The following is a 23,225-nucleotide window of genomic DNA, read 5'->3' as shown; positions in this document are numbered from 1 at the left end:
TTCTACACCCACTGTACTCCGTAGATGCAACAAATATCAATTGATCCGGCTCGACATTGAGGATCCAGATCCAGACGTGGACTCGGTCAACGACTCCCCACTACCTACCACCACTCATCACCCACTCAAGCACGTCCTGGTAGCACTAAGGGCTGGGCGGGCAAGGCGGGCTCCCGGACACGGCGACGTTGACGCAATAGCTTGACTCCCAATGAGACTTGGCCCGAAGCTAGCACGCTCCGTCAGCCACGGCTGTTCGTCCATTGATGTCATGGAAGCAATGGGAAACAAGGGCGAGATGACATTTGGGCCGACATGGAGCCAAGAAGTAGCTACATTTCTGTTTGTGTTTTGCCTGGCAGCACTGTCCTAGGTCGTCATTATTCTATCACTGCAGTGATGCTGAACAGGTTCGATGTCATGACACTTCCATGTGGCTACAGGGCTGTGTGACCCCCCCCCCCCCGGGGGATATCGTGGAATCTGTCTTCCATGATCCATCTGTGTACGTAAATGGGGGTGCATCTCAGATATTCCAAGTCCGCCCATTCCCGTGAATCTGCACGGCCAACAAGTGATTATACCGTCGTGATACCACCTGAAAATATATCACGATGGCCGTGCTAGAATCTTTACTTGAGATACAGCAGTGACAGTCTAAGATGCGGGAAGCTTTTCACTCTTTTTTTTTTCAAATTAGCAAAGGACTACAACAGCAATGGAAAAGGAACATTGGCTAGGCAGTGTCGCAGGCACTCCATTTACCCGCAAACAGTCTGGGCAAGTCAGCTTTTTTGCCCATCGCCCGCTTGATGATTACTGACTACATCTGCGATAGCTCAAGCCAGGCCAAGGACTAATAAACTTGCGTCTTGATACTCGTACTCGAATGACAAATATTCGGGCGCCCACTGAACCTACGAATCATTGGAGCGTGCCAAGCACAGCTATGGCCAGATGGTGCGGCAAGTGGCCGCTATTGGAAGACGTGGTGGAAAACCATGTTTGTGCTGTGCTGTCTAACATGTACAAGGCAGGCCTTCAGCCACTGGTGCCACTGTGGTGACGATGATGGTGGTGGAGATAACTCCGTTGCTGCCAAGAAGACACTGGGGGGGGGTCAGAATATGACGTCAGAGCAGAGCTTCCCAAGCTGAAGCCTACCCGAGCGTCAATTGAGACCATCTGCACGATGTCGCAGTTAGTACGGAGTACGTAGTGGTACCTAACTACTTCAGTGTCCAGATTACGTATGAGTTCCAGCAGCACAAAAAAAGAGTTGACATGAAAAAGGAGAACTAAAAAAGCCAATATCCGTTTCAAGACGGCTGATCCTCGTCGAAAAGACCCTAACAACCTTTGTTTCCTCAAGTCAGACCAAGTCACCAGGGCACAAGGACATGTGAGCATATCTCAAGTCTGGTACGGAGTACGTTTCCTTGCCCTGTATGGAGTAGATTAGATTATGGAGTGCCTGCATCGGCTGCTCAGCCACCATGCAGCACTACCGGCTGTTTCACGCTTCAATTCCCGTTTCTCATTTCTCACGAGGTACATACATGGTATAGCATCCAAATGACGCGTCCGCAACCTTCTTTGCAAGGAATCGTCGGTGCCTCATTAGAATTTCTTCACAAGTCGGCATCCATGTTCCTGGATGAATGCTCGTCATTTTTTGGTTTTTCCTCTTTCTCACTGAACAACTCTCAACCCGTCTGTACACACCCCGCCGAGTACTCAATTTAGATGATTAATCTCGTGTGGATTGAACCGCTTACCATCCGCCCTCTGTAGGCTCCATCTGTGTATGTACCCTACAGATTAGTTGGTGCGGACACAAGAAGCTGATTACTTGCAACGTTTGATTTATGTTGCTGGATGAATGTTACTCGTGCACCCGTAACTCCGCGACGCCATAAACGCTAAAAGATCTTGATAACCACTACTCTTGCTGTCCCAACATATAGCTATGTAGGCGCACCATATATTCCCTTCTGTCGGCTCGCCACATGCACGAACAGTTAGACCTGTATTCCAAACCAAGGAGCGCCGTGTCGTAAACACAAGCTACTTCGATAAACCCGGAATGATAACTTGGGACCAAGCAATAATGCATATTCAACAACACTTTGCCATGCCCCGTTGCCCTCGCGGTCCTCAGTCTGGGTTAGCTTCGCCGATGGGTTCTACGGGTGATTGCTCCGTCAAACTCTTCCTTCGACCCCAACGCCGGGGCGGTGGTGCTTTGGGAGGAATCTTTTTGCCTTCGCCGTTCACACTTCCACAAACTTTGGCTGTCTGAGTAAATGGGATGCCATGTCGATGTTTTGGGACGATGGGAAGTGGCTTCTTTGCCCTTGCAGACAGTTCCGCGCCATTGCCTTCCGTATCGGTCTTGCCGTGCGTATCTGATGCCGTCGATGCTTTTCGACTTGGAGTTTGGACCCCAGGTCGTTCCATTACCCCCGCCACATCGCCCACACTGATGCTACTGGCATATTGCGACGGTGACAGGCTGATTCCAAGGAATTTGCGGGCTACTTCGGCTTGCCCCGGACCTTCCTTCTCTTCTTCCTTCTCTTCGATCCATGTAACCTTTGTCACTCGAGCTACCAATCGTAGAGTCGTCTCGTCTGCGGGGGCAAAATGCGCGTTCGGGGACCCACGAAGTATTCTCAGAACACGGAGGACCTCATCTCTTTTGTAGTGAGGTGGCTGATTGAGTTGTGTATGAGCCAAGAGCGGGTACATGACGCGCAAGTATGTATGGCGCAAGGATATCTTCTCGTCCGGTAGATCCATTAAATTCCGAATTATGACATCCAGCAAAACTCGCAAGTCGTTGGTATAGAAGTATTCGTATGTGGCTTTTGTTGTAAACAGCAGATACAATAACTTTAAAATCAGTAATTGAAGCGAAGTTTCGGTTTCCCGGTTCAAAAGTAGGATGACATTTTCGCCAAAGGTTCTGTACAGGGGTCCGTGAAGACTCAGACACTTGACGATGCGATTTGTTAATGGGTTCGATATCGTACTTGACCCTTCTGTTACAGAATCGGTCGAAGCCAGCATGTATTGTTCATTCAAAACAAGCTAGGGCAGGTCAGTCCTGACGACGCGTTGATATGAAATCAGCACAGTTTGCTTACTCACCAGAACTCGAATGGTAGGGTAGTGGTAAGGATCCCGTACATCATCGGAGACACCCTCAATCAGTTGGAAAAGGTAATGGACACAGGAATCATCAACCAGCGTCAAATCTTCAAAGTTCAGCCGCTCCACTCGTGACATTTCGTACATTAGCTGGAGCAGGAGGCGGTGCAATCGAGGATCTGCGTCCTCTTGCTGTGCAGTTATAAGCTCTAAAAGCCGGGGGAAGCACGATTCCTCAATCATCCGCGGGAACGTCGCCTCATCGCTGCAACCGTCAAGAAACAGGAAGCTGGTGATGGCGTGCAACGGCGCGGTCTCGTCTTCCTGCAGTAGACTGTGAATAATCTGAGTCCGCACGTAGTCTTTATTGTTCCTGAAGATGTCGCTCTCTAGTAACATGTGAGCGCATGCTAAAAAATCGTCGTGCGAATCCACGGTGCAATATCGCAACCGGGCAGTGATTTCCAGCCACTCGCGAAGGGTGTCGTCGATGGATTCGTGGCTCGTGCAATCGGCGGCAAGGCATTCGCTCATCTCTGGAGAAAACATGTAAGCTGCGGTGAAATGGAAGCGGTGTATGATGCGCCCCAAATGTGCCTTACCCGTCCAAAGTCGATGCTCATCTTCGGAGCTGACTGCAGTGACGATGTTGTCACTGTCCTCCATGACTGACTGGGTGCCGGGTGAAAGAGGGACACCGGCAGCATCGGGCCTCTCCTAGCCGGTCCACGGCAGCAATGTCCTTAAATCAAGTAAATCGTCTCCCTGCCACCCGGTTATCTTCATCCAAGGGGCTTGAGTCGCAAGGTTGTGGTGGAAAGGGGGGTGGTTTTGGCAGAGATGCCACGCTTTTGGAGAACATTAGTGGTGGGGTAAGCCATCCATGCGATGGGCACAGCAAGCCACATTTGCGCAACACCAGACCTTATTTCTACTAGCCGTCACCCATTCCAGACATATGGACTTTACATTGCAGGTCATAAACGTGGCCTGTAACCCCTCCAGATCAAGTATCCTACGAACGAACATGTTTGGTAGGCCTTGGTCTACAATAATTCTTCAAATCTTTTCATCAAGATCGAGGGTATAGTACTCCGTACATTGAAACATGCCCAACATTTCCAACAGGCCTTTTCGGGAACGCAATTGGCAACCAACCATGACGCCAGCCCATCAACTTCCTCTACACAGAGCAAACAAGCAAAACTCCTACTTCGTGTATAGAATGAGACACATATACTATGATTTCGCTGCGGCCTTTTGCTCGCCCTCTTCATAGATCTTGACCTTGTCAGCATATTCGCTGATGTTGCTGACAACATAATCAGTGATGGTATCGCCTTTACCCGCTGCGATCCTAAGTATCAGTTCGTTCAGGTTTTGGCGGCCCAGGATGTCTACGTGATCAGCAGTTTTCGGGCCGCCTCTGGGATTAAATCGCTCCGGTTCGTGAGGCATTTCTACCACCGTGATCCTTGAATTGCCAGGGTTATACCTTTTCATATGCCACCCGCGATTACACATGTATCCTGTGCTAAGAAGATTGACTGTGCCATCACCTTCGCCCATCACCACACCATGATCAACTTCACCTTCAGTGAGCGCCGTGTCAATTGTAATTTTGAGCCTTGTGCTTGCTGGCTGATCTGGGGCTCGATAGTAGTATGCGCGTTCGGTTGGCTTGCCTACACCATAGAAGCAATATATCTTCAGATTGGGGGCGTTTGGCAGACGAGTCTCAAGTGGATTGATCCATTTCTTCGGGTCCTTCTCATTAGCTTCCACTTCAGCTGCGGTGTGCGCAACACCGTGAGAGTAGCTGTTTTTAACATGTTTCTGATACCAGTCCTCTGTAGTTTCAAAGAGGTATTTCATAGAGCCGTCAACAGTCATGTTTTTGTCCGGAGCGGTCCAATTGGCCCCGACCTTGAAATTGAGAACAGAACCATATGAAAAGTTCTGGTTCGGTCGATCGTCCGGTGCCCAATTCAAATCACCCCAAACTGCGTTGCCGCCGAGCGGCAGCATGGAAGAGAGACCGGGCATGGCGCGAAAAATCTCCGCCCGCTCTTCTTTACTCAAAAATTTCTCCAGCCCATATATGGCAAAGGCGTTCAGTTGTGCGGTATCCCTCATTTCACCGGATAATACCGCGGTAAGGTCTTTCACTGCACCAAGCATGCATCCGCTGATATTGATCCAAGACCCGATGTGACGATCCACCCAGTCTTCTCCTCCGCGACCACCTTGTTCTGACTGAACCCAGTGAAAGAAGTAGTAAACGACCTGGCTGCCCATACTGTGAGAGGCTAGGACCACCTTCTCGCCATCATATTCCACGGCAGACTCAATGTGTGACTTGAGGCGGGAAAAGTACCGGTCTCTCACCTCAAGATTCTGGTAGGACAACCGCCAATCGTAGGCAGCTGTGAAAGAGTTTGTCGGGTCATAACCAATGGTGGCCAAATTTTCGAAGATTTTATTCCAGATCCAGTATCCCGTAATGAAGAAGTCTGTGGCATCGAAGCCCTGCGCGGCCCGTAATTTCACGCCCGGCGGATCGAGGCCAGTTTTCTTATCAAGCATGATATGCTTCTTCCACAACTCCTTGTCGAGCACGAGGGCCCTCATCATTGTCCAACTGCCCCACAAGCGTTTCCTGAAGTATTGACGTGATGTGTTGGCAGTTCCCCAGGATTCCAAGCCAGTGGAAATGACTCCTGGAACCATGATCACGGGATGGTGAGCGTGTAGGCCCTCGGATCGTGCCTTGAGGCCGACTGAAAAAGAGTCGTACGCATCTGTGACTTCTCGCTCGCCTTGCACCAAGTCGCGCATATCCTTAATTAGGCCAGCCGGAAGGACATCGAGGAAGCTGTCCATGCTCAGCTCGCCGATTTCAGGGAAGTCTATAAGATCATTGGTTTTGGCAAAAAAGCCTGCAGCTAGCAAGCCGCATATTCCGCCCAGTAAGAATATAAAGGTATTCCGCCTCTTTCGCGTCGCCCTAGGTGCCTTTTCCACCACATGGATATGCGCCGTCGGCTCGATGGCTGGACTATCTTCGCGGGTTGGCGAACCGTCGTCAACTGGTTGTGTCTCGCGTGGTGCGCGGCGACGCAGCGTGGTGGCCATGTGGCAGAATGCGGCAAGTTTTTATCCGCTCTCCTTGTCGTGTCGGGTGTTTTTGTTTTCTTGGCCGTTGAATTCAAGTTTCCAGACTCCGTCTGGTCGCGAGCAGGCTACCCGGGGAGTAGTGAGGAAATTGCGCTAATAACCGTTCTGCGTCGTACCGGCAGCTGTCGATGGTTTCTCTGCAATTGGACAATTTTCATGTATCGAGGAACCCTTCAAGTGGTGTTGAGCAGAAGAGTAAACAGGGACGAGAGCGAACTGTACATACGAGAAGGATCGGCACTGACTATTATGTGCATGTGTAGCATTTTGTTTTGGTTTAGCCCGGCAGACAAGACCAGAGGAGGACAAGGGCTGTGACATGGACCCCGGACGACTAGAACTTCATAGGTGACATCAATTGATGAGACCACGCCCAGAAAAATAAATTCGGTAAAGATCAGGGCACATGCAGATAAAAACAGGGAAAATACTGCATTGTGGCCAGGGCATGCAGCTATTTATGCCCTCCCGATCCTTTACTCAGAACTTTCTTCTTGTTCTCTGCGAACATAAGGTAGTTCAGTCTGGTCATTTGTACTGGTTCTGTTGGCTGAAGTACTAGAGTACAAAGCACTCTGTCCGCACGTTGCCAGCTCAGGCCGTTGCGTCAATACTTTACGCGTACAAACCCCGCTGACTAGGGGATTCACATGTGATCGCCAACATTGAACATTGAAAGCCCCGCCAATTGATGCCACGGCGGTGCCACCAGACCACCAGTCGACGTTTGGACACGCCGCTCAAGAGCCGCACCGGCCCGCTCGATCCATGCAATCCATCAATGATCTATGCTCAAGAGCTGCCTGTTGCCTAACCCGTCATTAACTGGAGTCCGTCTTCGTCGCGCCGTCCAGACACTTGACCTCCTTGTCAGAGTCTGCTTGTCAGCCTTACCAGACCGGGCCCTGGCAGCTGTTGGACGCCCAACGCCCAATACAAGAAGAGCCCATCCTGACTGGCTTTTGGGTTGTTGGCAACTGGTGTGATTCAGTTGGAGGCACAGTCGGAGGCAACATCGGAGACTGTTTGCAGCTCGTCCTGACAGCTAGCCCAACAACCTGCCCTACATAGCGTTAACCGGCCGGGCATACTCTCGTCACTCGTCGTGGAGCACTATATATACACCACCTGAGGACAACCAGGTCTGTTTCAATCCGTACTCCAGGTCTTGGCGGCAGAAGCTCGTTTCATCATGGCCCTCCCACGAAAAGAGGAATCGTCCTCGCAGTTGCGCTTCATCCAGTATCAGCACAGTCTTGAGTCTGAATATTTGCCAGCCATACGATCACTCATCTCTAAAGACTTGAGCGAGCCTTACAGCATCTATGTCTACAGATATTTTCTTTGTCAGTGGGCCCATCTTTGCTTCATGGTCAGTAGTACGGAGCCTCGGCGCACAAGTCCAACATGTCCGTTGTCTGGCAACACGCTCAGTCCGCTAATTTCAGTTGACTCCAGGCCATAAATCCATCCGACTCATCCCTTGTCGGTGTGATCATTTGTAAACTCGAAGTTCACTCGTCTCACTCTCCACCAACTCGGCGCGGGTATATCGCTATGCTGGCAGTCGAGTCGTCCTTTCGCGGCCACGGCATCGCAACCGCACTCGTGCAACAAGCTATCGACGCCATGACCAAACGCAATGCCGATGAGATTGTTCTGGAGACTGAAGAATCAAATACTCCAGCCATGCGACTCTACGAACGGCTGGGGTTCTTGCGGTCCAAAAAGTTGCACCGTTACTATCTGAATGGCAATAGCGCATATCGACTCGTTCTTCCGCTAAGGAGCGTTGACTTCGACGTCACCCAGGACTATCTCATCGGGGAAGTGTCTTGACACGTACATCTGGGGATTCAAATGACATTTGGGGCTCTCGAGCATACATGAAAGAAGCCAGCGCATGATTGCATCATTATACTTGTTGACTTGGAAGAAGCAAAGGCGGCTTTAGCATTAAATGGAGTATATGGCGTTTATGGCGTTAACTCAGGATACAATGGAAATAAAATTATCATTCTAACAGCCCAGCGAACAAATTGATCGTCATATTCGAAGTCTAGATGCCGTGAAACCTGGTTCTACCCTCATCTTTTACCCACCCTTGTGAGTGCTGCAAATTTATATTCCCAAGGTACTTGGAATTTTTGGTTGGGCCAGGCAACCCGAAAATCCATTACTGAAATGATTTCGAACTGTAGATCGAAGCAGCGAGTCCCCAAGGGTTTCCATGCGAAATACCAATGTAGGTAAATATATCTGACTCGTCGTCAGCATGATGCGGCGGTGGCATCGTCTTGCAGTTACCCCGCGATGTTGACTCACCGGGCTTGTAGTACATGGTTGGTAGCCCTGGCCCAACAAGCTTGAGCCTCTTCAACTGTTGCAAGACACGCCCGACGTCGGATTTGTCTTGGAAATCGGCCGTATATATGCAGATGACCCTGTCTTTGCGAAAATCATCGAATTGCGACCTAGGGTTTACCTTGGCTGCTATACCGAGCTCGTTTTGTGCCGTAGCTTTGGCAACCAAGCCCCAAATTTCGTTGACCTCGGAAGGCGAGCAAAAGAGCATCCACTGGGAGAATGGACCGAATACAATACTAGTGTTAGCACAGGGCAGGGAAATTTGGATGCGTCACGCCACGTTCTCCCTCTTGACAATGGCGTACATACCTTGCCGCTTCGAACCTTGCCCGCTTGGGCTAGACGGAGAATATCGACCACAGCCTGATTCTGTTCTTGTAATAGCTCTTGCTTCAAAAATGTGGTCGATCTGCCTGACAGCTCCAACTTTTGCCTGAAATCTGCAAGAAGCTCCAATCTCTCCATTCCGCCTTCAACCACGAGGCCGACGTGGCTGTCCTTCTCCGTCGGAGCTTCGCACTCGTTCCCTTTCATGTATCCGCCATTTTCCTCGTGCTTCTCCTTTCGCGAAACGTATGGGTTGCATATGAAAATCCAGGGCAAGTCCTCACTCCCGTCAGTCGATTCAGGAGGTAGCCTCGACAAGAAATCATCCAGTGTTTCAGAGAGCTGCCACGCGTAGCTAATTCCAGCGTAAGGGTTGTGTAGCTTTGTAGACTTGGCCGCGACCGCTGGGCTTCTGCAAGGAGAACCGAATCCCCAGACGCTGTGTTGCTCGGCCCAGGCATGGGCGTCGAATCTGTCAACGCGGGTTTGGAGCTGCCGCCTCTCGTCTGGGCTCCCTAGAAATCCATTTATTAACTAGTTGTCAATGCGGTATTGTTTCGGAAAGTCTGTACCATAGAATTCTGAGTCGTCCGAATCCATTCCCGCGGGGTGCCAGTTTATGTGGCAGCAGATGACGTTCACAGACAAAAGGGTTTGTACAATTGCCGCAGTAGTTCGAGGCTTCACGCCAGTGCTTACCTCCACCGAACGTTGCCAAGCTGAGGGGAATTTTTTCTTTAAAAAAATACAAGGGGTTGTGTATGAACCATTCGCTGTATAGCACTTCGTAGCTTCACTTTAGAACGGGACTGGGTGTTTGGACGGGGCTCGGCACATGTGGTTACATTTCGAACTGGTCGCGACATCTGGGGAGTCTAAACTAAACAACTCCTGGCGTTGGTACTCCGTAGTTTTGGAGAACCCAACGGCTGATCTTGGTCATTTTGCAAGGCGGCTTGCGTTGCAGGGGGGCCTCTCTCTCTGCTAATGCATGTGCGGTCCGATCCATGGTGTGAGCATTGTGTCTCTGCCCCACCAGCCGTGCCCGTCGAACTGCCGAGATGATTTTGACTTGCTCAACCCTCAAAGGGTCTGTCAACTTATCAGACATTGAATTTGACGGTAAAGGGCACAACACTTGTTTGAACGGCTACTACTAAAAGCGGCCAGCCATGGATAACCTCAGGGCTATATCATCTACCAAGAGTATGCGGCTTGAATTGCCACCGAGCTGTTTGCAATTTTGCCCAGTCGACCAGTCTTGTTTCGTGGTTGGGACCTATAATTTACAGAGCCAAGATCCAATAGAGAAGCAACAAGATTTGCCGGAGGAAAGCACATTCAAGAGACCCCAGAGTCGAAATGGTAGTTTAATGCTTTTCCACCTGGACGGGAGCGATTTGTGAGTCTTCAATGCCGACTTTTGCCTAATACCAGTGCATACTCTATCTACTCTTAACCGAGATGAGGCCCTAACCACGCAACCAGGATCAAGATTCAAACGGAGCCACAACCTTCCGCAGTCTTAGATCTTCGCTTTCACCCAACCCGTAGAACGCCCCAGAGCGTCTTTGCCGTTGTGTCGAGCACGGGCACGCTGGCTATATACCGTCTCGAAACAGGTGATGGTCCAGCGCTGGAGCATGTGGCAACGAGTCGATGTGCCGATCTGGGAGAGGATGTTTTGTTTTTGCAGTGCAACTGGCATCCTTCCGTTGAAAACACGATCGCGGTGACTACTTCGACCGGTCTTGCGCGGTTGCTGCACCTTGACAACTCCTGGTCCATCCAGGGTTGGACGGACTTGGACATTCAAAATACCTTGGAGGCCTGGTCAGTTTGCTTCTCCAATCCAGACAATAGTAGAGGTGATATTGGGCAACCGACAACTGTCTATTGTGGGGGCGACGACTCAATACTGAGATACACATCGTGCTCTCTGGCCCCCCACGACAATGATGCAAAAATGGAGACTATTTCCGCCTCGATAGGCATCAAGGGGGCACACAATGCCGGCGTGACTGCGATTCTACCCCTCTCAACCTGGACATCAGCTGGTTGGCGGGTTGTTGTTACGGGGAGCTATGATGATATGCTTCGGGTGCTTGCTATACATGATCCGCATGAAAGCCATGGGACCAAGATGGTGCAGCTGTTGACAGAAATGGACCTTGGCGGTGGTGTATGGCGGTTAGATTTGATCGATTTGAAGTCAGACTCTTGTGGAAAGGGCTCTGTCCACATCCTCCTTCTGGCGTCCTGCATGCATGCCGGGGCCAGAATAGTGGAAATCGTGACTGATGATGGCCAATGTTGGCGGAGCGCAGTACTTGCAAAGTTTGAAGAGCATCAGAGCATGAACTACGCATCCGACTGTGTATATAACCCTGACGAGCGTAGTTTGACGTGCCTCTCGACAAGTTTCTATGATAGGCTACTGTGTCTATGGACGCACAACCTATAAACGGGGCTGCTGCAGTGCCATGAGAGTATTACAAGGCGCAAAGTTTCGATGTTGCAATTCGTGGAATGCCGAGGTGTCATGGAAGGCTCAGGCCCAAACTACCGTAGTTCAAGACGGTAGTTTATTTGGTTGAACAATTTTGTCTTGGCATTTCTAGATTTGCCAAGATATGTACTTAAGTAGGCGACTACCGCCTTTGTAGGGGCTAAAATCCTGTTGATCTGGAAGGCACCAATGTTTCCGGCGGGATTTGCTCTCCAATCCATGCGCACCGTACTATGTATTCACGGTTGGGCAACTGAGCTTCCAGGTCGATGCTCAAAAGCTGACGGTGGACATCTAGAGTCAATCTGGGCACCTATTCAATGTTAGGTAGTTGACCCGCTGTCTGCATGGTCCCCACTCAACATCAACGCGCCCTGCACTTGGGCCCTGTCAGCGGTGAAGCGCTGCCAACTTCTCAAGGTCAGACACCGACACCAACAAACCTTGAACCTTCGGCTTTCATCTGTTTAGTTTCGCCGCCTGCATTCATGCTTTCGGGCCACCGGCGTCAATCTTCCTTATTGAAAGGACCACTGTGCTTGCAAACGTTGCTCTACTTAGCTTTCTTGCGTTCTGTTTGACGTTTCCCCTCCCTCGTCACTCGCAGCCGGTATCGCCTTTGACCTGCTTACTTGACGTGCTTTTGCATCCTCCCGCCGATTTCGATATCGTGCACAAACGAATTTCCCACCACGGACGCCAGGCGCTACGAACAACAGAGAGAAAAACAGTATCATCTCGATTTTGCGTTGCCGGTTTCTCGATACGACGATTACGGACACAATCCTCGTCGAACTTGCGCTCCTCTCCCGGTTTAGACTCGACCAAAACTTGAAGAACGCCTCGTCAGTATAAGCAAGCCTGCCTCGAGGTCGAATCCCGTCGACGTCTAAGCGCTCGCCATTGCCTGCAAAAATTATGTCTGCTAGCGGCGGCACTTTGCCAGCTGGCGGCAACCCGAGCAATGGCGAGGACACTGAGATATTGAGACGAATTCATCAAGCTCTGGATGTCGTGCACAGCGCTTCTTCAGGCAATGATGCCCGCCGGCAAGCTCAATCGTTCCTCGAAGAAGTCAAAGACATACCAGAAGCGCCTTTTCAAGGATATCGATTAGCTGCCGATAAGACTCAGCCACCAGTCGTTCGCCACTACGCCCTCTCGCTTCTCGAACATGCCATACGTTACCGATGGTCCACCTACAACCAGGAGCAAGCTACGGCCTTGCGACATTGGATCTTGGAGTTGAGCCAGTCTGTCTCTAAACAAGATGCGTCCTACCTCAGGAAGAAGACAGCACAGCTGTGGGTCGAAATCGCAAAGCGGTGCTGGGGGACCGAATGGATGGACATGGATTCTTTACTTGTTCAACTTTGGCAGATCCAGGACTCGGCGGTTCATAAGGAACTCGTACTGTTTATTCTGGAGACCTTGTCCGATGAGGTTTTCACTGGGGATGACTCAGTGGTGACTATGAGAGAAGGTGTTCTTAGTAAGGCATGCGTCGAGATATTCACACCAACGTCAGTTCTGGTTGAGGCTTTCCCTAATCGCCAGCCCGGCCCGGATGTGCGCCATGGCCCCGAAGGATGGCTTGAGCGTATTTCTCAATTCCTCAACTATTGCGTCAGTTCCGAAGCCAAAGATACCGCTGATGCCAAGAGCTGTGCAGTCAAGGCTCTCTCCGTATTTGTGTCCCTTATGCCATGGGCTATCCCCAAGGCCATAGCGGCTGCACAATGCGTGAACGTCATGACTGCCGGTTTGGCATCCTCACACATTGATGTTCAAAAGGTAGAACCCAACTTCTCCCATGATTATTAGCTATGGTCACTAAACTCTTCGTTCAGGCCTCATTGGAAGCGCTTAATGCTCTATACTATCGGTCCAACTTCACGGATGATGAATTTTGCGACCTCGTCGCACCAATGTACAGTCCCAGCTCAGTTGATCTTTGCAAAGGTCTGTATCGCTGGGCTACTGTGGACCCCGAGGATATTGATGAAGATAGATATCAGATTCTTAAGAAGCTGTCAGAGGTATGAATCGAATTGCGAGAAAACCACCATAACTATGTGTGTTCTTTCTTCAATCACCCACTAACACGACTCTAAAGATGCTATCCTATCTCGGGGACTACTTTGAACGCAAGTTTGCAAAGGTACCTCAAGAAGCCGCCAGCTCTGAATTTTTGGGGCTCTTGATTCAAGTAACGCAGAGTCCGAGTTTGATGGTCTCGATACCAATACTGGTAACATGGACTAGAATTCTTGGCCATAGAAATCTTGGTCCCAGCGACCTAGTGTCTAAAACCGTCGGTCCCCTACTGGACGTTTGCACTTCCAGATTGGTGCGCTATGAGAATCTCCCTGAGAACTCCACCGATCCTACATACCTTTTTCTACTAGATGACACGGATACTATCCCTGAGCGGCACGCGTTCTTAGGAAACTATCGTCGGTATAGCTCCCAGATTATTGAGCAAATTGTTCAATTGAAACTTGTCGACGCAGTGTCCTACATCTTAGGCCGTACTGAGGATATCCTGCAGAAGCTCTACGATGGGCAGCCTCCTTTTAGCAGTAAGGGCCAGTGTCAAAACCACTGAAGTGGTCTTGGAAATCACATTACTAACTGTATCAGAGCAAACATATACCAAGCATTCAACGCCCGCCTTGAAAGTCGATTCTCATTTTACTGTCATTGAGGCTACGTTGAAAGGTTATGTGAAATGGAGGAGATACCATGGGCGAGACCACGTAGGTTTCTCTACGAGATGGAATCCCATCCTCTCCGCGACCAAAAGAAAATTGAGCTAATATATGCATGTTCAGGAACAGCAAGTGGCTGAAATGGAGTCCAACTTAGAAGTGTGGTGTAATAAGTTGCTTGCAATGAGCTTTGAGGTGAGATCAGTCGAGAGGGCCAAATAAATACATCCGAACTTTGCCGAGATGTTGACTCTCTTATTTGAAAAAGGACCCAATAATTCGCAAGCGGGCGTTACAACTTCTTGTTTTCTTCTCAACTACTGCGCTCAACAAAGACGCCGGATTCATGTTGAAGGTTCTCGAGCATATTCTCCTTACGTGGCCCGCACTCGAACCTGAATATCGTGCATATAATGATGCCATCAAGGATTTGCAAAGTGAGAGTATGATTGAGCTGCAGCGTCTTGCGGCTGAGATGCCTGATCACCTTTTGGTAAGACAACTTCATATCGCAATTGAAGCTAAATCTCGTGGCTAATTGGCGAAAAAGGGTGTTTATGACCAGATTGAAAGCCGAGTGAATGATATGATGACTTCAGGGGCACTGGATGAAAAGCGATCCCTTGCGTACAGAAGTTTTCTCTTCCTCATCATGTAAGGACTCATTCAGCACAAGTTGACTCGGTATGGAGTATTAGCTGACAGTCCATCTTAGCCATCGAGCCAGTGGAATCGACACACAGACGAAAATTCAGAAGCTGGCTGAATTCGTTGAGCCTGTCAAAGCTCAGTGGCAGAGTGAACCGATTCGAACATCGCTCAAATCATATGCAGACTTCTGCCAGTACCTCGGTCTTGACAAGGCCCAGAAATATCTGGCGAGCAGGCACGCACATGAACTTAAGGATTGGGGTTCTTGCGAATTGGATTCAGAGGGTCTATTGCTTCAAAACGAGCTTGAAGAGCGGTTGAAGGTATGGTGCATGTTAGGTCAAGTACGCTCGGATGTTCATGCTAACCTTGATGCTCAAGACTCTTCCTTTACGGCCTACAAAATCATTCCTTGCCTTTTCCGTAGAACGGTTGGATAAGTCCTCTCCAGCTTTTCAGGCGTCATACGCTCTTTGGCAACAGGGTTTCTCCAACATTCTTGCCGATTTACTTGAATATTTAAAGTATGTCAATGTCAAACAGGGTTGATTGTCTGGGCGGCTATCGGATATACTAACAAATATATAGATTTGCACATGCCACACACAATCCTGATAGTTGGGTAGAGTTGCCTACAGAAATGCGAAGCATGGTAGAGCGAGTTCTCAGCGACAGATTTTGGCAAGCCGGAATATCTGAAGGCAGCAAAGATGACTTCTACGCGAGGGTCATGGACAAGAAAAATACAATCGAAGGCCTTGCGTCGACTATCCGGGGCTCGGTACGTTTTGTCAGAGAAACGGCGTACGCTATAATCTATTGTATGAGCAGACTTGACCTGCAGTTTTACGGCTTCAACGGCCTCTCTGGCCCTCTATCAGAAGCCTTGTTTTCGGATTCCATATGGCTATCTACACACCAACAGAGCAACTTGCTGAACTTGGTGCGGTATCTAGTTGACGACTGCCCGGTGGACTACCGGGAGCAATTTCTTCCCCAGCTCTTAGCAGCTTGCTTCAGACAGATGGATGCCAAGGTCAACGGCGAGTGGGAGAGAATGGAAAAGCAGCAAACTTGCGTGGTAGATGGCGAGGCAGGACTCAAGGAAGAAATGAAGGCCGAGAGCATTCTCCGGCAGGTTACGTATACAGCCGTCATGATGGTGGCTGATTTCCTGGATCCCACAAAATCAAGTATGTGGAAGGAATTGATGCTGTGTACATTTGCAGTGAAAAATGGTCGCTAACATGAAGTGTTAGATTCACACACTCTGAAGTCCCGAAGCCGAAAGGAAGGACTCGAGGACGAGCCTTCAAGGCCTTATCCGTCACTCCGGAAATTTTGTCTCATGCGACAGGAAATTGTTGAGCCGTTGCTGGTATTTTGCACTCACGGCATCCGAATGAGGGACACGCGATGCTGTGGAATGGTTCTCCGCCTGTTCATCTCTCTGGTCCCCGAGTTCCAGTTAGTTCAGGGTCAAGAACAATACGGGTCAACGGGGAATATTCACGATGGCAAGGCCGGCTCAAGCCATACGGACACCACGCCAGTGCCCGCCGAAATCGCCTCGGTGATCAGGGAATACATCGCGCAAGACGTGCTAAAGGCTTGTTTGACATCGTTCCACGAACCTTACTTTGTGGAGGTGCAGAAGGAGCTCGCCTCCCTGATTGCAACTATTGTGGTCTACTACAGCCCCATTACGGCAACACCGAAGGACATTATTTTATCTCTACCAAATGTGAATCCGGCTGAACTTGATCGACTTGCACCGTACATGGCCAAACCGGCGTCTCATCCTCGCCAACAACGCGCGATTGTTCTGGAGCTCCTGAAAGACCTCAAGGGAGTGAGTGTATCTGAAATGGGGAAACTCGCCAAAACCGCTGGCTTTGGTGGTTCGTCACGCAACAAAAGGGGCAACAGGAGCAAGATGGCACAGGGATTCATGAACGCTCCAACTGAAGCTGATGGCCGTGTAACACGGGGAAACGGTGTGGTGGGTGCTCGACGAACAACACCGGATGCCCTGGAAGGCGTGTCCAACTTGTTCGAGGGCTAGAAGTGAGGATAACAAGGACAGTTGACTTGGTTCTTGGCGAGTCTGCACTACACAACAACCCACATCAGATGACCAGAAAAAAAAGTGTGGCAACAGGCAGCAGTTGTTAAGCTGCTCTGATGTGCACAGGCAGGCCCATCAGTGTCAATACAGGCCGTTACTTGGCAGTAGGGGCCCGTGTTGGGGTTCCATGCGGCAAAGGAGGAATACAACTGCCAGGGATGTGGTGTATTGCTGACTTCTGTCGTGGGTCTCTCTCTCTCTCTCTCTCTCTCTCTCTCTCTCTCTTTCTGTGTGTGTGTGTGTGTGTCTATCTTTCTGCGCATACCAAGCAAGTCACCGACGATCAAGTGCGATGGGCATAGGGTAGGGCAGCGCAGGACGTAGGTGGTTGGTCTAGAGGCGTTGACGGAGGAGATGATGACGGCCTATTACATGCAGCTACAATAGAGTTAGTTTCACGACTAAATTTACGAAATGGTGCTGTCTCTATGCTTGTCTTTGTAGGTGGATATGTAAAGCCTATTTAATAATACGTTCCATTTGATACTTGGAAAGGAGAAAGGAGAAAGGAAGGAAGTGAGAAAAAAAAATAGAATGCGATGACTGCGATGCTAAGGTTTGGTTGACAGCCAGGGTGGAACGTGATGGATGTACACCAATGCAGCGCGACATCTAGCAAGAGAGACGTTGGTATGTCTGCAATGGCATCATGTTTCTCAAGCCGAGAAGATGGCAGCCGGCAGGAGGCATTTTGATCGAGGAGAAGGCAAAAAGCGAGGGTTGGCCAATGACGATGGGTAGTCGAAGCGTCGTGGTGGCGGCCGGCGGTGGCGCACGGGGGACGGAACATCAATTGAGCAACAAGGTCCGGCCCTGCATGGGTGGGGTAGGGTCGACGGTTGGAGCAAATGCAGGTCCGCAGCTTCCCCATGGGCGGATCAAGTGCACATGTTTTGTCAATACTAGTACTACTACAACAACAACAGGCACGATGCTGGCCGCGAAAACAAATGGCTCGTCATGCACATCGGGGCCGGATCGGACTGCCAAGAGGAGGGAGGGGGGAGGGTCCCGGAGCTAACATTGAAAGGATTGGCAACAGGGTGGAGGGCAATGGAGCCAGAGCCTCGGCAGCAAGTCTGCGAATGATGGTATTTGTCGACGTTGGCAAGCTCGTGCTCGTGCTCGTGGTGAACTCGGGATTGTGAATAGATGGATGTCTGGATCGTGACATGACCTTGAGCCGTCTATCCAGCTGGGGCTTCAATGCTCAATGTTGCGTGGTGGCTGAGCAGCCGGCCTGGGCCTGTCGGACAGACGTGGTAGTAGTTACTAGCAACAACGTTGGTCATTTCAAAATAAGACACCTTGTTTGAGAAGTTTCCATGCATGAATTGCTTGCAGCTCGGGCTGCTTTGGCGTGGACTATGTAGTTACTATTATAATTCACAAGGAGGCGAGGCTTTGCTCTCATCCTTGCGGTTCCATGTCGTGACGCAACGGCGGCACCGGCAAACTACAAAGCCGGACATGGGAGCATGACGCCTGGTTTTCGCGTCGAACCCTTGGCCGGTGGTTGAAGATGCAGGTTGAGGAGGCCTGGGTTGGGGGTGGGCAGCTCCGACGCCTGGAGGTTTGCAGATCTGGAAACCTGACGTCGATTCGGTGACAGGAGATGCGGCTTGTGCATCCATGGAGCCCGTCAGCCCGTCAGCCCCATACCATGGGCCATGGGCCATGCCTGCAGTGAAGGAACCAAGCAATCAGGTCGTGGTTTTTACATCAACTGATGCAACACCAGACGTAACATGCTCCGTGCAGACGGATGTGCTGTAGGCAATCTGCGGTTTCCCCACACGCCACTTTTGCCGGCCGAGGAGCACATGGTGAGGTGTGGGTGGACGTTGCATCCACCACAAGTAGATGAGTTTATTGTACTCTGTACGTATATACGTAGTCTGACGTATTCTGGTGCTTGCAGAGTTCGAAAGCTCGTGTTTCCTCCGAGTCTGCTCCTCTGGGCATGGTGGCTGATTTCGCCCTTTCTGTATACCTTGCTGCGTTGTACATGTGTATGCTCTCGTTCCAGGGCGTATTAGGGGGGACATGGGCAAAGTCGCCTGGGTCGAGTGGTATCGCCTGGATCGCGTGGCATCGCGTATGGTGGTGGCGTCGGGCCATGAAGATTCTGACACGGCCGCCCCTAGCACAATTTACCAGAGGGAACACTTGGTGTCGAACCTTTTTTTTATCCATTAGTTGACTCACCTATAGGCTATATGTGAGCCTATATGGAGTAGGGAGTACCTAGGTTGTGTGAGTGATGTCCAGTTAGTGGCATATCCCAATTTAAAACCGTGACTGGCGTGGGCTCTTGTGCAACGCCCTCCCCCCCTTTGACCTTTGACAATCCAAAGGTACCTACATATTGTACGGAGTACACGGTTCATCCTTTGCCTCGGCCTCACCGCGCAGCAGCAGCAACCACTCTGTTGTTTGACTTTGTTACCGGATGCAGTAATGCTACTCCGTCTGTCGTGCTCGCACATGTCAACCGTGAAGAGTGAGGGAGGGTGTGGGCACATTTGACATTCGACGACATTGGCCAAAGTCGTATTTCGGGCTGGTAGGTGTTGGCTATTTTTGGGCGGATGTTGTTGGTCCTGGCGATTTGTGTGCCGCGATTTTGTGAGCTCGGCAGATGGTTGGGATGAGACAGTGGTTGGAACTAAACATGCATGTGGATGTTTGATGGAGGGTCCTTGACATTTCACTGCATGTGTGCACAGGTGCCACTTTTAGTACGAAGCAAGGATATTCATTCATCCAAAAACTCGAATAACCTAAAAGATGAGAATTCGCTCAAGAATTCATCTATGTAATACTAGTAAAAGTAGTAGAGCTTCTAGAACTATAGAGAGGTACGTACGTCGCACTCATGGCTGATCTTGTTGCCAAAGAGGTAGGCAAGGTATCATTGATCCATCCATCGGGTATCACAGAAACAGCAGGGCCTTTGACTGACACCTGCGCAAGGGATGCACCTTGTCAAGAGTTCTATGTCTAAGTAGGGAGGCAAAGAGGGAGCAGCAGGTTTTGGCAGGCGGGCAACCGGGGACTTACCTGTCTGATCCTTGGACAGATCAGCGTGCATCATACGTAAAACATTCAGAAGGTCTGGTGTCTGAAAGGCGCTGGCGCAAGGCTTCATGAGTTGAGACGCAGTCTCGCCTGCGCCTAGCGGCAAGTTTGGTTCCGAGATGCTCTGCGGGAAACGGGGTGTGAGAGCCCTGACGTTCAATGAAGCTGGGGCCTTTGTATCAATTGATCCATCTACCTAAGTAGATACTATTCAATGTCCACTCAAACGGGACGGCGCGCCTGAGCACTCGTCGGCATGGGGACAGAGACAGAATCACACTTTATACTACATAAGTAGGCAGCACAGGACGTCATGCACGCCTAGATTGTCCGTCCCTGGTGACGGAGGATAAACCCCAGCCCTATCATGTCAAGTTGGACAGTGCAGTTCGGTTAACAGCCCCCAGCTCGCAAGCCAGGGCCTCCCCCATTCATCTTCATCGATCGCATCAAGCTAAAACCCGAACCGGGCAGAAGAAGCTCTGCAATGAATGGGTAAATAGATGACCATCTGCCCAAGGCGGGCATTGCAAGCTCCTCATGACAGGGTTTCAGGATTCTCGGAGATCAAATTGACAAGAAACCATGGCAGGCTGTGATCCGGTTCGGGAACAACGTCAAGACATATTCCGATGCCACAGCAGCCAACCATTAGCCGCATGAACATGCAAGGAAGAGACAGCACTGAGATCATCACTGGTTGTTTCAATTAGTATGTGTACATATAGTAGTGTACACAATATAGTATATACCTAGGTACGCGCACGTCTATCCTAAACGGCCACTGGGCTGAAACACGCCTCCGTGCGGTGCGAATCATCTTCGACCGCCACACATGGAGCCTAGCAAAAGAGACCAAAGGAGTCAAAAAATGCCAGCTCGACGGATCTGACCTAATACTCCTGCGTGTGTTTTGCGAAAGCCATACGCAGCCGGGCGGAGTCCATCATTTGTCGTTGACTGCCTCGTCTTGCTCGTCACGCGTCTGACCTTTGTACCAATATGTACATAACTCCATACGACTGGCGTATAATTCGTGTTGGTGCTTCCGCAAGATGCATCGTCAATCAAGGTGCTACCGCGGGGCCCTCGGCGCACATTTGTTTGAGCAACATTGAAAAATGAGGGCGTTGGCAAGTCAAGTCGGCCATGGGCAAATGGGGCGTGGCGAATCCACGTGGACCACGATCGAGGCATTTCCAAGGCCCGGGTCCAGCCCTGGTCCTGGTCATGGTCCTGGTCATGGCGGCACCACTGATCCATGATCCAGGGCATCCCAAAGTGGACGAGGTCGTCAACAGCTGACTCCCCGCTTCTTCGATTCTTCCCCCCCGCGACTTTGACAAAACTGCTCCGTAGTCGACCCGACACATCGTGTTTATTACTGGTCGCGCATTATTCAGGCCGTCTGTGCGTGGCGGCGCCAACCGCACTATGCACAATAAGCCATCCGGTTATACGGCGCTAGTGCTCTCTACAAGGTGCAAAGTGACACTTGAACTCATGCCCACTGGCCACCAAACTTCAGGTGCCTCAACGCCGTGGACCTCCCCCTTGATATCCCCCGTACATCAGCCCATCAGCCCACTGGCTGTTTATTTACCAATTGGCCAATACCTTGAGTACTCAGTGCTCGAGTAGGTAGGTACTTGCAGTGGGTGTACATATATTTCAGGTACTCAAGCGTGTACAGCGCTTTGCACGAGTGGCGCGTATTTCAAATATTGTACTCCGTAGGTACGCAGGCAACCAAGTTAAGTACTTAGTTACCCAGACATAGGTCATTGGACGTTCGGTTACCCACCAGACAACATTCACTCAGATAGGTCAAATAAGTACTTTACCGGCACCTCTCCGCTACCCATGCCGAACATCCTCTACTCCGTATCGACCGCATTATGCATGCATATTGCACCGCTGCACAAGAACTGCCAATAACTACCCAAGTACGTAGGTACCTCGATAGTTACCTTCTTTGGGTAGGTCTACTGTATGTATCTACATAGTTACGTAAGTACATAGTTGTTCGCTGTCCGCCGGCATTTGGTAGCCTCTCACCGTCATCTCGCAGTGCGCAGCTTGCCTGGCTACTGGCGACCTGCGGCTTGCGATTTGCAGCTTGGCGCTAGACCAGGCAGGCTGCCAGACGCTTGACTGGACGGTGAAGCGCGTGGGAGTGCCCTGGTAGTATTACGTCAATCTACTACTCCGTAAGTACCCTCTTCAAGTAACTCCAGAAAAAGGCACCTGGTGACGGCACCATCAACCGGTCAACTAGAATGCTACGGCGGCTCTGGCAAGAGTTGACCTGCGTGTTGAGTACTACTACAACTCGAATACAGAATTCTACATGTAGTAGCCAAGGCTGGTGGCTCCTCAACGTTGGATCGATGGCCTGCGCAATCCCGACAAGCCGCAGGTGCCACTACATACAACATGCAAAAGCACCCCCGGCTCCCCCGGCTCCACTCAACTAATTGGCGACCTGGTGGGTAGCTTTGAGCTGCCCAGCCTGCCGAACATTTCAATCACCCACCCAGATGTCAATGGCTGGCCATGGCCTGGTAAGTGTATGTATGTACATGTAGTATGTAACATTGAGCCCGAAACCCTTAACCGTTGCTGACCAGCTTGAGCCTTAATGACACCGCTGAGTCGCTGACTGGGCCATCTGGGGCATCCCACAGCGGATCAGTGACATTTTTAACCCCTTCAATGTCAACATTGAACGCCGGTCCATTTTGCCCAGGTTGCCAGTTCCCGCACTTTGCTCCTGCCTCGACCTTGGTCTGGAACCATCAGCCAGACTAACCTAGGTGGTACTTGGGTACCTCACCAGAGCAGCCTGCCAATTTCCAACGCTGCTGGTTGCCGAGTACTTGCTCCTTCATTATCATCACCTCCAGGTCCATCTTTCCCGATTTCGCCCTCATTCCAGCACATTATTCGCCTGGTTTTCACTTGGCTGAGAGTTTCATTGTCTCCCTGGCCTCATTCCCAGCTGTCTGCTGCGTGCCTTAGAAGACAGCCCCGACGATTGACCTCGCTCTGTTGGACGCCTGCTCTATCCCGACTCGATACTCTTTACCGTTGATATCTCCATTGCCCAATACTCACAGTA

The 23,225-nt window shown here is 50.6% G+C and overlaps 6 protein-coding genes across 6 annotated transcripts; 3 read left to right on the top strand and 3 right to left on the bottom strand.

Annotated features, from left to right (window-relative positions):
• Nucleotides 1-2,157: 2,157 nt before the first annotated feature.
• On the bottom strand, nucleotides 2,158-3,819 carry dip1 (the record flags this gene model as incomplete). The annotated part of the gene is made up of 3 exons (XM_014692131.1): nucleotides 2,158-3,093; nucleotides 3,154-3,689; nucleotides 3,756-3,819. 3 exons carry the CDS (start codon nucleotides 3,817-3,819, stop codon nucleotides 2,158-2,160), a joined length of 1,536 nt encoding a protein of 511 aa, XP_014547617.1.
• Nucleotides 3,820-4,392: 573 nt separating this feature from the next.
• plh1 (Phospholipid:diacylglycerol acyltransferase) lies at nucleotides 4,393-6,288 on the bottom strand (the record flags this gene model as incomplete). The annotated part of the gene is made up of 1 exon (XM_014692130.1): nucleotides 4,393-6,288. The coding sequence occupies one exon, from the start codon at nucleotides 6,286-6,288 to the stop codon at nucleotides 4,393-4,395; it is 1,896 nt and encodes a 631-aa protein (XP_014547616.1).
• A 1,234-nt stretch (nucleotides 6,289-7,522) lies between these two features.
• Nucleotides 7,523-8,169, top strand: NAA30 (N-alpha-acetyltransferase 30; the record flags this gene model as incomplete). Its single annotated transcript, XM_014692129.2, has 2 exons — nucleotides 7,523-7,702; nucleotides 7,789-8,169. The coding sequence occupies 2 exons, from the start codon at nucleotides 7,523-7,525 to the stop codon at nucleotides 8,167-8,169; spliced, it is 561 nt and encodes a 186-aa protein (XP_014547615.2).
• A 337-nt stretch (nucleotides 8,170-8,506) lies between these two features.
• Nucleotides 8,507-9,624, bottom strand: G6M90_00g042790 (uncharacterized protein; the record flags this gene model as incomplete). The annotated part of the gene is made up of 4 exons (XM_066130309.1): nucleotides 8,507-8,589; nucleotides 8,656-8,908; nucleotides 9,007-9,539; nucleotides 9,597-9,624. 4 exons carry the CDS (start codon nucleotides 9,622-9,624, stop codon nucleotides 8,507-8,509), a joined length of 897 nt encoding a protein of 298 aa, XP_065986456.1.
• Nucleotides 9,625-10,196: 572 nt separating this feature from the next.
• Nucleotides 10,197-11,488, top strand: rrt2 (Diphthine methyltransferase; the record flags this gene model as incomplete). The annotated part of the gene is made up of 2 exons (XM_066130308.1): nucleotides 10,197-10,426; nucleotides 10,513-11,488. The coding sequence occupies 2 exons, from the start codon at nucleotides 10,197-10,199 to the stop codon at nucleotides 11,486-11,488; spliced, it is 1,206 nt and encodes a 401-aa protein (XP_065986225.1).
• A 963-nt stretch (nucleotides 11,489-12,451) lies between these two features.
• MSN5 lies at nucleotides 12,452-16,960 on the top strand (the record flags this gene model as incomplete). Its single annotated transcript, XM_066130307.1, has 12 exons — nucleotides 12,452-13,327; nucleotides 13,384-13,572; nucleotides 13,650-14,115; nucleotides 14,177-14,292; nucleotides 14,368-14,439; nucleotides 14,513-14,737; nucleotides 14,795-14,898; nucleotides 14,960-15,218; nucleotides 15,277-15,419; nucleotides 15,484-15,676; nucleotides 15,740-16,088; nucleotides 16,155-16,960. The coding sequence occupies 12 exons, from the start codon at nucleotides 12,452-12,454 to the stop codon at nucleotides 16,958-16,960; spliced, it is 3,798 nt and encodes a 1,265-aa protein (XP_065986442.1).
• Nucleotides 16,961-23,225: the final 6,265 nt, after the last annotated feature.

This window comes from Metarhizium brunneum, chromosome 2 (genome assembly GCF_013426205.1).
Source record: "Metarhizium brunneum chromosome 2, complete sequence".
Taxonomy (NCBI): Eukaryota; Fungi; Ascomycota; class Sordariomycetes; order Hypocreales; family Clavicipitaceae; genus Metarhizium; species Metarhizium brunneum.
The sequence above is the reverse complement of the archived record's forward strand: the minus strand, read 5'-3'. Positions and strand labels throughout refer to the sequence as shown.